Source organism: Pseudoliparis swirei, chromosome 13 (genome assembly GCF_029220125.1).
Source record: "Pseudoliparis swirei isolate HS2019 ecotype Mariana Trench chromosome 13, NWPU_hadal_v1, whole genome shotgun sequence".
In the NCBI taxonomy this organism is placed as follows: Eukaryota; Metazoa; Chordata; class Actinopteri; order Perciformes; family Liparidae; genus Pseudoliparis; species Pseudoliparis swirei.
In genome coordinates, this window is record NC_079400.1 from 2019692 (window position 1) to 2032603 (window position 12912).

General features: G+C 46.1%; 2 protein-coding genes across 3 annotated transcripts; one reads left to right on the forward strand and one right to left on the reverse strand.

The window, feature by feature from the left end:
• Window positions 1–4259, forward strand: zgc:92313 (uncharacterized protein LOC436869 homolog). The gene is made up of 6 exons (XM_056430221.1): window positions 1–268; window positions 440–552; window positions 723–802; window positions 1545–1816; window positions 3095–3255; window positions 3488–4259. The coding sequence occupies exons 1-6, from the start codon at window positions 223–225 to the stop codon at window positions 3740–3742; spliced, it is 927 nt and encodes a 308-aa protein (XP_056286196.1). The 5' UTR covers window positions 1–222; the 3' UTR covers window positions 3743–4259.
• Window positions 4260–4418: 159 nt separating this feature from the next.
• mapk7 (mitogen-activated protein kinase 7) lies at window positions 4419–12564 on the reverse strand. Of its 2 annotated transcripts, none has more exons than XM_056430209.1 (7): window positions 12186–12564; window positions 10561–10841; window positions 10309–10474; window positions 7370–8865; window positions 6223–7295; window positions 5966–6096; window positions 4419–4738 (listed from the first exon to the last, which is right to left on the reverse strand). In XM_056430209.1, exons 2-7 carry the CDS (start codon window positions 10835–10837, stop codon window positions 4591–4593), a joined length of 3291 nt encoding a protein of 1096 aa, XP_056286184.1. In that variant the 5' UTR covers window positions 10838–10841; window positions 12186–12564; the 3' UTR covers window positions 4419–4590. The 2 variants fall into 2 exon arrangements, with proteins under 2 accessions (XP_056286184.1, XP_056286185.1); XM_056430210.1 differs by having other exon boundaries at window positions 6223–7274; window positions 12186–12563.
• Window positions 12565–12912: the final 348 nt, after the last annotated feature.

A 12912-nucleotide genomic window follows, 5' to 3' on the forward strand; every position in this document is an offset into this window, starting at 1 on the left:
TCCTGGGTTTCACCTGAGACCTGCTCGGGCAGCCCGGATCCCTAACACGCGATTACCGAACGAGATGTAATCTTTTACTTTTAGAATCATTATTATTCCCTGTGCTGCTCCGAGTCGAAAGGTGGATGTAACCTCGCAGAGATTTTTTTGGGTGACTTCAGAGATAACTTTAATTGTTGGCTCTGCTCCAGAAGTGAGCATAATTTGTGAAGCCAAAACAAAATGTCTCCGAGATTCCAGTTTTATGCCGTTTGCTGGTGCGTAACAGGTGAGTTGGACCCGTTAAACCCGTTAAACCCGCCTCGCCCCGCCGTCGCGGCTCTGCATGTGTCCATGGTTCTTTGTCGACCTGTAATGTCTGATCCAACTCAGTCCACCTGGTGTTTTGGGCTCTTGGAGTAGAAACAAATTCAGATGTGTGATTCGTGTTTACATGTAGGTATGTTGGCTTCCAACGCCCAACAATGTGGCCGGCCAACGATCGTGGAGAACAGGATTGTGGGAGGGGAGGATGCCACACAGGGGGCTTGGCCGTGGCAGGTGGATATCCAGGTAGGTCCCCCTGCAAAATCCCACTGCGCAAACTCCCACTGCGCACCAGTCCTGCCTGCAGGTAGTTGTGTGTTGTGGTTTAGTCGAGGTCTTGTTGACCTGCTGACCTGCTGAGAGGGATTTGCTTGTGATGCTGCGGTGACTCACTCCTTCTCTCTCTCGGCCTCCAGAAAGGCACATCTGGTCACGTCTGTGGAGGCTCCATCATCTCGGAGAGCTGGGTCCTCTCAGCCGCTCATTGTTTCCCCAAGTAAGAACGCTCTCCTGTGAGCCCCAGTCGTTTTACGGGATGTCTTCGTAGTTTCGTTAAAGCCCGGCCTGCTGAAAATTACACTTGCCTCCCTTTTTTATAATCAACATCAACTTCAATGTTTAACATCTCTAAAAAAATGATTGACATCATTTTGTTTGCTTCATTTTTCATGACTTTTCCTAATTTATTGGGGAAAACACCAAATTCACATAATGATGTGTTTTCAATGTCCTGAACACAACTTGTACGCATCGGTGTTCTTTGGGGTCAATTTGACCCCAGGCTGTTTTTCACTGTGTAAAACGTATAAGAAATATCAACTTTTTTATTTATTTAAAGGGCTATTTAGGTATCAACAAACACACATAAAGTACCTGACACTTAAACTTGGGAAACAATATTAATTCTAATCATTTTCTGGAGGTTTTAACTGCTGTGGTCAAAAAGGGTAAAAGATGTTAGTACATGTGAAAGTAACAGGAGGGTTAACATTTTGAATCGATGGCAAAATTGTGCACCAAGAAGAACTATTTCCCATTTGGTCATGCATTTGTGTCAATGAGTTAGTCTAACAACTCAAATGTAGTTCATAAAGGGATTGCAAGTGTGCTAAACTTGTAGTTTTTACTAGATTATGGTAAACTTCAAACCCATTTCAAGGAGCACCTGTCTGGCATCAAGACCTTCAGTACCCCTCGATTACTCAGGTGTCATGTGTTGTCCCTCCGTCTTCTTTCAGTCCCTACGACGTGAGCTCCTACATCATCTATGCTGGCCGGCAATGGCTGCACGGCTACAACCTGTACGAGTCGTTGCATTTCGTGAGCCGGGTGGTGATCCCGCCCGGTTACAGTGATCCAGAAAGCGGGAGCGATGTGGTGCTGGTGCAGCTGTCCAGCCCGGTGTACTGGTCAGATTACATCCGTCCCATCTGCTTGCCGGCCTCCGGCACCCTGTTCCCAGCCGGCTTGCCGTGCTATGTCACCGGCTGGGGGAACATGCGGAATGGCGGTAAGGCTCGCTCACTTCTTCACATCTTCTTTGCACACGTGCAGATATCTCAACGTTTCAGGAATGCCCGTTTTCTGTATTTATTCCGGAATCTGGCGTGATTTCTAGTAAAAAAACGGAGGAGGATTTAAGGAAGGAGGAAAACGGTGTAGGTCAAGGTATAAAGAACAGTCGTCAGAAATAAAGTGAATATGACTTCTTCTCTTTCCCAGATGGACTATAAAAGCCCGTCCTTCACAAGATGGGTTATCAATAAATATGCTTGTTTATTGAACCGTCAGTGGAATTGTGCTATGATCAGAGAACACGCTCGTTTTTGTAATTTTACATGTATGATTTCATACATTTGCAATATATATTGACGATATGAATTTGTATTATTGATAATTATCCTCGCTGACATTGGACAAAGGCAGGGTACACACTGCACAGTTCTCCAGGCCGCTGCGGGGCTGAAACATTCACACCTGCAGGCAATTTAGTGTCTTCAATGAACCCGCGCTGCGTGGCGGTGGGAGAGAACGCACAATGAAACCCAATCAAACCCCGGCCCTAGTTGTGAGGTAACGATGGTACCCACCACACATATATCCACTCTGTCATATTCATTGTGTTGTTCCTGTGTTTTGATTAGTGTGTAATGATTCCTTCTGGTCACATGACATCTATGACACCTGTCCATCCTGGAGAGGGATCCTCCTCTGTTCTCTCCTCAAGGGTTCTGACCTTTTACCCTGAAGGGTTGTTTGGGAGTTGTTCCTGATCCCATGTGAGGTCAAAGGTCAAAGGTCAGGGATGTCTATGTGTACAGATTGTAAAGCACTCTGAGGGGAATTTGCAATTTGTGAAAATGGGCTCTACAAATAAATTGAATTGAAAAAATTCAGTGCAAATGTATCGCAGCAGCTCGCCTCCCTGTGGAAGAACTGTTCTAGTTTGTTATGCCGTTATCATGAGATCACACATTAATAATGTTGTTATCTTGAGAACACAAACATCAGTAATTTAAACTTTATATTCATTTTCTTTATTTAATTCTCTTCAAATGAATATGCTCTGCTATCTTATTGTATATATTGAGCATTTTTCATTCATAATTTTTAACTTTACCCCTGGGGATAAATATATATATACACACATATATATATGTATATATATATATGACGACGACTGTAGATAAAAGCAAACGAAGCTTACTGACTACCTGTACAATTGTAGAAATAAAGTCTTTCACTCCTTTTTGTTCTTCCTCTTCTATCCGTCCCCTCTTCCCCTCAGTCCCTCTGCAAGGTGTCGGTACTCTGCAGCAGGTGATGGTGCCAATCATCTCCCAGAGTTCCTGTCAGGAGATGTACCTGACGGATCCGACGAAGCAGGTGGACATTCTGTACGACATGATCTGTGCCGGATACCAGGAGGGCGGCAAGGATTCCTGCCAGGTACTGTTGGATCAGCTGCTTGTGCTGTGGTGTTTACATTCACAACAAACCCTTGCATGCTATAACTGTACACAGGAAACCAAGAACCTGCATTGTAAATGACTTGGATTGTTACTTTTCTGCAATCGTGCACCATCCTTTAAAAACAAAGTCCTTCCTTCTGAAGCCCTTCGACACCTCCCGGTGGCGTAAAGCTGAATGAGTCGTGTGCGTGTCGGCGTCTCGTCTTCAGGGCGATTCAGGAGGGCCCCTCGTCTGCCAGATGGCGAATGAGACCTGGGTGCAGGCCGGGGTGGTGAGCTTCGGAGAGGGCTGCGCTGCCTCCAACCACCCCGGAGTTTACGGCCGGCTGACCAGCTTCTCGAGCTTCTTCAGGGACACGGCGCCGGAGGTCCGTCTGTACGGACGAGCTCATCGGGAGGGGGGTGGGCGGGCCGCCGTGTCGGTCAGCTGCCTGGCCGCGCTGCTGGTTCTGCTTCACAGGTAGAACGCCGAGCTGTGGAACGCAAACCGAGCCAAGTGAAGGATGAGATGAATCGTGTCTGACCGACGTTATCATGAATAGTAAAATTGAGAAAAGTGAAGGATGAGATGAATCGTGTCTGACCGACGTTATCATGAATAGTAAAACGAGAAAAGTGCACATGAAGCCAAAAGGAACCTAAACTGTAATATAATCTTAATTTTTAGAGCTTTAACTTTGCATCATGATCTTTAAAGATAAGTACTTTTGATATTGTCGTACTTTAAATCAGAATTCTGAGATTTGTTCTGTATTCGCAATGAATTGTAATTTTATTCTTTAATTCTTCAGCGCTCTGTTCAACTTCTGATGGCCGAGTTAGGAAATGTTTTACTGGTGTCGTGTTGTTTGTGTACCAAAGCTTCATTTGTGTCTTTTGTATCCGCCTCCAGTACACACATTTTCGATTATCAGGACTTTGAACAATCAATCAATAACAAGCCTGTTTTTTTTGTGAATAAATATGACCTACTTTGCAGTACACATGTCATTTTCATTACAGTGGAATGTAAATTACTTCAGCTTTGTTAGTTTAAATGTTAAAAAAAAAATATATCCAATTCATTTAAAGTGGCCTCTTACACAGCCGTAATCTTTTTTAAATTGCTTATTTTACTGTTGTTCATAAAATGGAGACCAGTGACGACACAGTTGTTTCTTTATTATAAAGAAAGCGCAGCATGTCATAACGGTAAAAAAGACGGCTGGTGTTTAAATAAATTTGATGAGTCTTCCCTCAAGATATTCATGCAAAAAAAAAAAAGTGAAAATTTACAAAACTCCCAAGAGCTGTCAATTCCAGGCAGGGAAGGTCAGGCATCAGGGGGAATGTTATCAGAGAGGATCATGGGAGAGCCGAGTTGCAACTCCTGCTGCAGCGACTCCAGATCAGCTGGAGTCATGCGGTGAACCTCGCTCCAATCGGATAACAGGGAGGCTGAGAGCGGCGCCGAGTCGTAACTGAGGGAGGAGAACATAAAGCATGAAACGTGTCCGTCGAGCTTCACGGTGCAGAACGACTTCAGGGCGGAGTTTCACACTTGAAGGCTGTTTTTTTTATTAAACATTCATCTGACGAATCTACACCAAGCTCACCTTAAACCCGCGTCTAGGACGTGTCCATATGAGAGAGTCACGAGTTTGGAAGCCAATCATAGCTCAGTGGGATGTAGAAACTCAACCTCCCATGCCCTGATGGTTGACTTTTTTGCAGAGTAGGTGACATCTTGTCTTTAGTAGTTAAACAGCAGCTTTTCAGTGGATTGGATTCAATCTATTGTCATTGCAGAGTTCAGGTACACAGGCAACGAGATGTATCCTCTGCATTTAACCCATACTTAGTGATGAAGGAGCAGTGGGCTGCAGTGAAGAACCCGGGGAGCAACTGGGGGGTCAGTGCCTTGCTCATGGACATTCCACTTGCAACTAATGGGGAGAGCGGGGATCGAACCGACGACCCCCTGACCCCACAGCCGCCCCTCAGGTGCTTACTCAGCGCTCACAAAACACATTTTACTGCTTTGATACTTGAAGAAATACACAATGTAATTATGATAAGGAAGCAGTTGTCGGCTAAAACTAAATCAGCGGAGGGCAGACGGGAAGTCTAAAGGAGGACGGTGAGACCGGCTGTTTGCACTTAGTGGGTCAACCGACATAACATCGTATATTTTGAGGGATTACAGCGACCGGGCACGGCCGGCGAGCAATGTTTCACCTCGTAGGTGTGGGTTGAACACAAGAGAGACAGCTTTGCACGGTCGAATCACATTTTAGCCGTCGGTGACCCAGAATTACTGTACGGCTGCAGAGCCCATTTTTCATCTTAACTACCAGCTAATAGTCTGACATAAATGGGTACAAGTTAGGCAGGAATCTTTTATTCAGACAGTCTTAGAAACCCAGCTCACGCTCGATAAGCCTCGAGCCGCTCTGGAACTCCTCCCCCTGACATCAGAAACATGGACTCAATCATTTTATTCAAAACCCACCTCAAAACTCACCTTTGAGGCCGGCCTCCGCCACGCGTTCCCCTCTCGGTCGCTCTGCTTTTTAACTGTTCTGCTTTTTAACTGTTCTGCTTTTTTAACTGTGTGCATCCTTTGAACTGTTTTTAATGTGTTGTACGGCGACCTTGAGCGCCTTGAAAGGTGAATAAAATTAATGTATTAATATTATTATTATTACCTGTCCCGGTCACAGTGTTGCAGGTCTGTGAGCGACTGGTTGAGAAGGTCATCGAGGTCAAAGCCCACGCCGTAGCCAGCCCCACTGCCTTTAGGGGTGACCGAGAACACCGGGGGTAAAACGTCCTCAACCTGGGGGGGGGGGGGGGGGGGGGGGATTGGGTCAATAATCTTTTGGATCAATACTCATGGCTTCATTCAGGTCACATGCTAGCTGCAAAAAAAAATCAATATGATATTTCAACAAGTGAGGCCCACCTGTGACTTTGAGAGTTGCAGTGTGACTGTGTGGATGTCCGGGGCGCCTGGGGGCCCGTGCCGCCCGGTGTCGGTGAATCCCAAACTGGGATCCCGCGGTGAGGGGACCCCCAAGGGCCCGCAGAGCGGCGGCGTGCTCTGCGGCCCCGACTTCTCTCCGAGGGACGGACACAGCTTCTCGGCTGCAGTCGGGGGGTTGTGGTGGCGTCCGATATTCCCGTTTGTCTCTCCGGAGGTTAAGGTGGGAGCTTTACTCAAGAAGCCCTCCAGAGGAAGAGGGCGGGGCTCCGGCTGGGTTTGACTCTGAGGCTGGAGCTGAAGGAAGCTCGGCGGCGGCGGCGGCTTCCTGTTTGGCTGTGGTAGTTGCGGCGGCGGCGGCGGCCTCGTCTCTATTTGATGCCCGTTCCAGTTCCCCAGACAGTTGAAACCGCGTTGCCCGTTGCTCTCGCCCTGAGGTTCGAGCGCGTCGTTCTTCACGACGAAGCCGCTCGCCGCGGTCGTGACGTCCATCCCTCCGCTCGCGGCGACGACCGTGTCCACGGCAGCTTTCCTCCGGCTCATGGAGAAAAGAGACGCCGGCTGCTGGGCGCCGGGAGGCCGGAACACGCCCTGCCGGTTGGGTTTAACTCGAGAGATTAACCCGTCGTGGGCCCCGGCCTCCTCGCCCGCGTTGTTGCTCGGCGCTCCTCGGGCGTTGTCGCCGGCCGCGACCCCGCGGTGCGACTTCACGCCGCAATCCCGATTCTTCGCTCCGTCGTTCTCGGGAGTTCCGTCGTTCCGCCCGTCCATCATCTTCGTCCAGCGTTGCAAAAGGCTCTTGTCGTCGTCGCTCAGCAGGACCCCGCCCAGCGAGTCCCCCTGCCTGCCCTCTCTTCTCTCCTTTTCCTTCACCTTCCTCTCCCTCTCTCTCGCTCGCTCCTGCCTCTTCCTCCTCTTCTCCTCTCGTTCTCGTTGGCGCTCCTGCGCCGTGACGGGCCGACGTGAATCCGCGACGGAAGACGACGCGCCGCCTCCCGCTCCGGCGTCGACGCCCGGCGTAGACGTACCCCCGTCTGCAACGACAAGACGCGATTCTGATGAAGGCCGTCGAAATAATGACATGGCAATGATATAAGTGGAGATGGGGGGAAAAAAAGCGTGAACTTACCCCCCCTGGCTTTATTTCTAAGAGCTGATTTCAACAGCGCTGCTTTAAGTGCAGCTTTAGTGTCCTCTGAAATAGCTCCTTCTTTCCGGGTTGCCTCCCCGGCACCGGGGGGCAGCCTGGCGCTCTTGGCCAGTGACTGTGAAAGGGACTGAGACAGAGACTGGGCCTGAGCCACAGAGAGACGCAGGCCCGGCCCGGCGGTGGGGAGGGGCGCCGTGGTCTGTGCTGGTGTCCCAGGAACAGAGCTGGGAGCCTGGGTCCCGGGCCGCCTCAGAGGAGCCCGACTCCGACTCAGCTGCTCCTGCACCTCTCCTTCTCGCATGGTTTCCAACGGAGCGTCCTGACTGGACACCGGCGTCGTCAAGTCGATCGTCTCCGGCTGACCGCTGTCCGAGTTGGCGCTCGGCATGTCCACGTCGACCGGGCCGCTTTCGCTTTTCGAAAGAAGAGGCAGATGATGGGTCCCGTGAGGCGGGGCGGCCGCTCGAAGGGACGCCGGCTTATGGAAGCTCTGCATCTGGTTTGTGAAAGTGAGATTCCCTTCTGCCGGCGCGTAATCCGGTCGCTGCTGTCCAGATTCCACTTCTCTCATTTGCTGCTGCATCTGTGCCGCTCGCGCCAGAGGAGCCGGTTCGGGTTTGCCGAAGCCGACGACCGAGGGCCGAGCGCCGCTCGCCCTCGGCAACGGCTGGAACCGCAGCCTTTGCCGGCAGCCCTGTTTGTTCTGGTGAAAGTCCTGGATCTCCATCAAAATCGCCTCTTTGATTTGCTCCTTGTTTATCGGCAGCTTGTCGAATTCAAAGTCGAAAGCGGGCACGCAGACGGGCTCGTCGTCCCGGTCGTGGTACTTGGACAGGTAGGGGTGCTCCAGCGCCTGCGTCACGGTGATCCTCTCGCGCGGGTCGAAGAGCAACATGGCGACCAGCAGGTCCAGAGCCTCCGCCTCCGCCTGTGGGAACAGTTTGGCCAACGGCACGGCGGACCGCGACGGGAGACTCTGGACGTAGGCGCGCACGCGGTCCGCTCTTATCGTGCTGATCAACCTCTCGGGGGGCGTGCCCAACACGCCCAGAATGAGCGTGAGCTGGTGGACGTAGTGCTTCCCGGGGAAAAGCTGCTTGCGCCCCAACATTTCCGCAAAGATGCAGCCCACGGACCACAAGTCGATGGCCAGGCTGTAGTGGTTCAGAGACAGCAGGAGCTCTGGAGCGCGGTACCATCGCGTCGCCACGTACTCCGTCATGAAGGAATGGGACTCCTCCGGGTGGAGGCTGAGTCCCCTCGCCATGCCGAAGTCACCGATTTTGAGCTCGCAGTTCTCGTTCACCAACAGATTGGCGGGTTTGAGGTCGCGGTGGATCACGTTGGCGGAGTGCACGTACTTGAGGCCGCGGAGCAGCTGGTACAGGAAGTAGCGCGTGTGCTCCGAGGTGAGCGTCTGGGAGGAGTGGATGATCTGGTGCAGGTCGCTCTCCATGAGGTCCAGCACCACGTACCTGCACACACGGGAAGAGTGAGAAGGGTGCGACGTGAAGCACGATGTCGGCGACAGCCAATCGACTCGTGACCCCGTCACATCGAGCTCATCACTACGTCCAGACTGTCTGCTGTCCTGGCTCCTGATTGGTGGAAGGAGCTCCTCACTGACATCAGGACAGCAGGAAGTCTCTACATCTTCAACGGAGACTAAAAACACATCTTCAGACTATATCTGGATTAAAACACAGATTATCACTTCAGTGACACTGAAATGGCTCTTACTTATTTACTGATAGTATTACTCATGGTACTACTCATGTTATTACTTATGGTACTACTTATAGTATTACTTATAGTACTACTCATGGTATTACTTATGGTATTACTGATAGTATTACTTATGTTATTACTTATGGTACTACTTATAGTATTACTCGTGTTATTACTCATGTTATTACTTATGGTATTACTTATAGTACTACTCATGTTATTACTTATAGTATTACATATAGTATTACTTGTGTTATTACTCATGTTATTACTCATGTTATTACTTATAGTATTACATATAGTATTACTCATGGTACTACTCATGTTATTACTTATGGTATTACGTATGGTACTACTTATAGTATTACTCATGTTATTACTTATGGTACTACTTATAGTATTACTCGTGTTATTACTCATGTTATTACTTATGGTATTACTTATAGTACTACTCATGTTATTACTTATAGTATTACATATAGTATTACTTGTGTTATTACTCATGTTATTACTTATAGTATTACTCGTTATTACTCATGTTATTACTTTTGGTATTACGTATGGTACTACTTATAGTATTACTTATAGTATTACTCATGTTATTACTTATAGTATTACTTATAGTATTACTCGTGTTATTACTCATGTTATTACTCATGTTATTACTTATAGTATTACTTATAGTATTACTCATGTTATTACTCATGGTATTACTTATAGTATTACTCGTAGTATTACTCATGTTATTACTTATAGTATTACTCATGGTATTACTTATAGTATTACTCGTAGTATTACTCATGTTATTACTTATAGTATTACTCGTGTTATTACTCATGGTATTACTCGTGTTATTACTCATGGTATTACTTATAGTATTACTTATGGTACTTTTGTAGTTTGACTTTCTTGAGGAAATGTTACTTTCTGTATTCTTGTTGTTCTTAGTTTGTACTCTTGGTTGATGAACTTATTGTAAGTCTCTTTGGATAAAAGCGTCTGCTAAATGACATGTCATGTTATGTAATATATCTAAAAGAAATATCTATAACTGTGAGATTCTCTCAGTAAACATCACATTTTTACATCCAAATCTCCAAAGTCTCCAGACATTTACTTTCTCAATAAACAGAGTTGTTCTGACGGAAGAGTAACGTGCATGTGTTGTTATTAGCCACCAAGGTACGCACACAGACTTGAAGGCCGAGTGAGGAAGGTTCGGCTGCAGGATGTCTTTGATGGCGATGATGTTGTCGTGTTTGAAGTGCTTGAGAATCTTCAGCTCCCGCAGTGTGCGTTTGGCATTCGTCACCACCTCAAAAGCATTGAAGATCTTCTTTATCGCCACCTGCTGGCCTGTGAAATGTAGAGAAGCTCCAGTGAAAACGACACAGCAGGACAGTGTAGAACTCAGATGAAGTGAGTTCTTCCATCAAGATTACCGTTGTCCCTTCTCCTGGCAGATGAAACAACTCCGTAGGCGCCTGTGCCGATGGTTTCGATGACATCATACTCCTCTCCGACGTCGAACTTCACGTCCAGAGAGTGCGCTTTAAGCAAAGCCAGGTTTGTTGCCGTGTTGCTGGTGTCCGCTGAGCTTCCCGTCGCCTCGACTTCACGCTGGTTCTGGTTCTCTCTGCTTTTGTCGGTGGCCATTCTTTCAGGCGACATGGCCACAGCTTGACCATTTTTTCCTACTCCTCCATCCTTAGTTGACATTTTTCTGAAAATATATATTTTTTAAATAGCAACATTAATTGTTTTAGTCTGTCAGGCATGCGCTTAATTAAAGTGGTTAGGAACATAAAGAAGAGTTTTGTTTTCGACATGTTGAGTTACATCCACATGTGGCTGATAGCTTAGAAAAAGCGACTTTGTATTTGTCCTAATTGTTTTTTGGGGATACTTTTTGGTAGTTTTTTACAACTATGACTGGTTGATAAAGTCAAAATCACAACCACAATATTAATATTAATATGGATATTTTATAATTTTGACCACAATAACAAAAATCAGAAGGATCTAACTGAAGTTCAAACAGAGGTTTGACCATTATACATTTCACCTGAAAAAAAAGCATTTAATAAAACTTAAATGACTACTGTATTGAATTAATTGAAATATACAGACATGTTATTTTAATAACAGCCTCCTGTAGCTTGATGGTTTTGCTGAAAGGCAATAAACAACATATTTATCATCATAAAAGGTTTGATATGCTTAAAAACATACTGGTCCATTGCTGACTGCAGGCCAACAACATGTAACCCATCCTTGGTTGGGCAGCAACAGTGAAACAATCAGGTAAACATGACAAACCAATGAACACCTGAAGCCAGACGACCAGAGCTTAAAGCCACTGATATATATATACGTATGTATATATATAATATATATGTATGTATATACATATATATTATATGTATATATATACATATATGTGTATATATATATAATATATATATAAATATAATATATATATATATAATATATACACATATATGTATATATATATTATATCTATGTATATATATACATATATGTGTATATATATATAATATATATAAACATATATGTATGTATATATATATAATATATATATATAAGCTTTTCCTCCTCCCATGGCCACTTTGAGTATAAAAGGTCAGCAAGGGGTCATTTAGAACAGCGGAGACTGAACAGCTGCACAGATACAGTGTACTATGAATAAAATAATGAATTAGCATTTTTTTAGTCACAACATTGATAAACATAAACATTATTCAGTCAGGCTGCCCAGCAGCTTCTCATCCCTGAGGCCCATTGGGTCAGGGGGCCGAAACGTGTTACAGCTGGACATAAATCCACCATGAGATGCATTCAAAGACCACATGGTTTGTGTACGACGGCGTGGTTAAAATAAACTGTCGGAACATTAGAAACACGCAGCCGGACCCACTGTTTGACGCAGGGGCGTAGGCTTGTTACCTAAAGCTCGTCACCCGTTAAACCATGTCTTTCTCAGGTAACTAATGAAACCAAACAGGGCCGCTTGGAGACGTGTTTATATGTGGTGGATCGAACTCACCTTGTGAGCAACCCTCAGCATCCGCAATGGTGTTTTTAATCCCTTAGTGGCACTGCTATCTTTTGTTTTTGTCTGCCGATTCCTCGTGCACTTCCGTGTTGGGTTTGAGTGGCATGTCGGCGGACCAACGAGGTGGGGCGACGTCCGAAGATTCGTCCAATCGGAGCAGAGAACGTGATGGCGGGCGGGACATGAAGCCAGACAGTAGGGTCTCTGTTTGTTTTGTTTTTTGTGACGCCGTTTTCCAGAATTTTTTTCATTTTAGATTCACAGTATGAATTTAAATGAATCCTTACTATTTGATTTTGACACAGCCCCAAGCGTAACAACAAGAGATGTGTATGAAGCAGGACCCACACATTAGTTGAGGTCTATAGATGCATATAAGTAACATTATAAAGTCGGTATATTTGAAATTAGCTTTATCTTGACCAGCTACAATTTATGATAGTAAGAAGACGATATTATAATGTATTTCAATTACTTTTACTTTTGTTAAATGATTTTGCAGATAGTTTCTTCTGCTATTAATTCAAATTTTTTTTTAAAAGCCTGTTACTTTTATGCAATTATTATTATTCTAATTATTGTACAGTGCTTCTAGACTAGAGTAATTGTACTGAACCTAACTCCACCACTGAATAGCTATCCGAAGGCCAGACAGACTGAAGTCCACACTGAGCACACAGCCCTCTGGCTGCTCTCACATTTGTACCCGGCTGGCCAA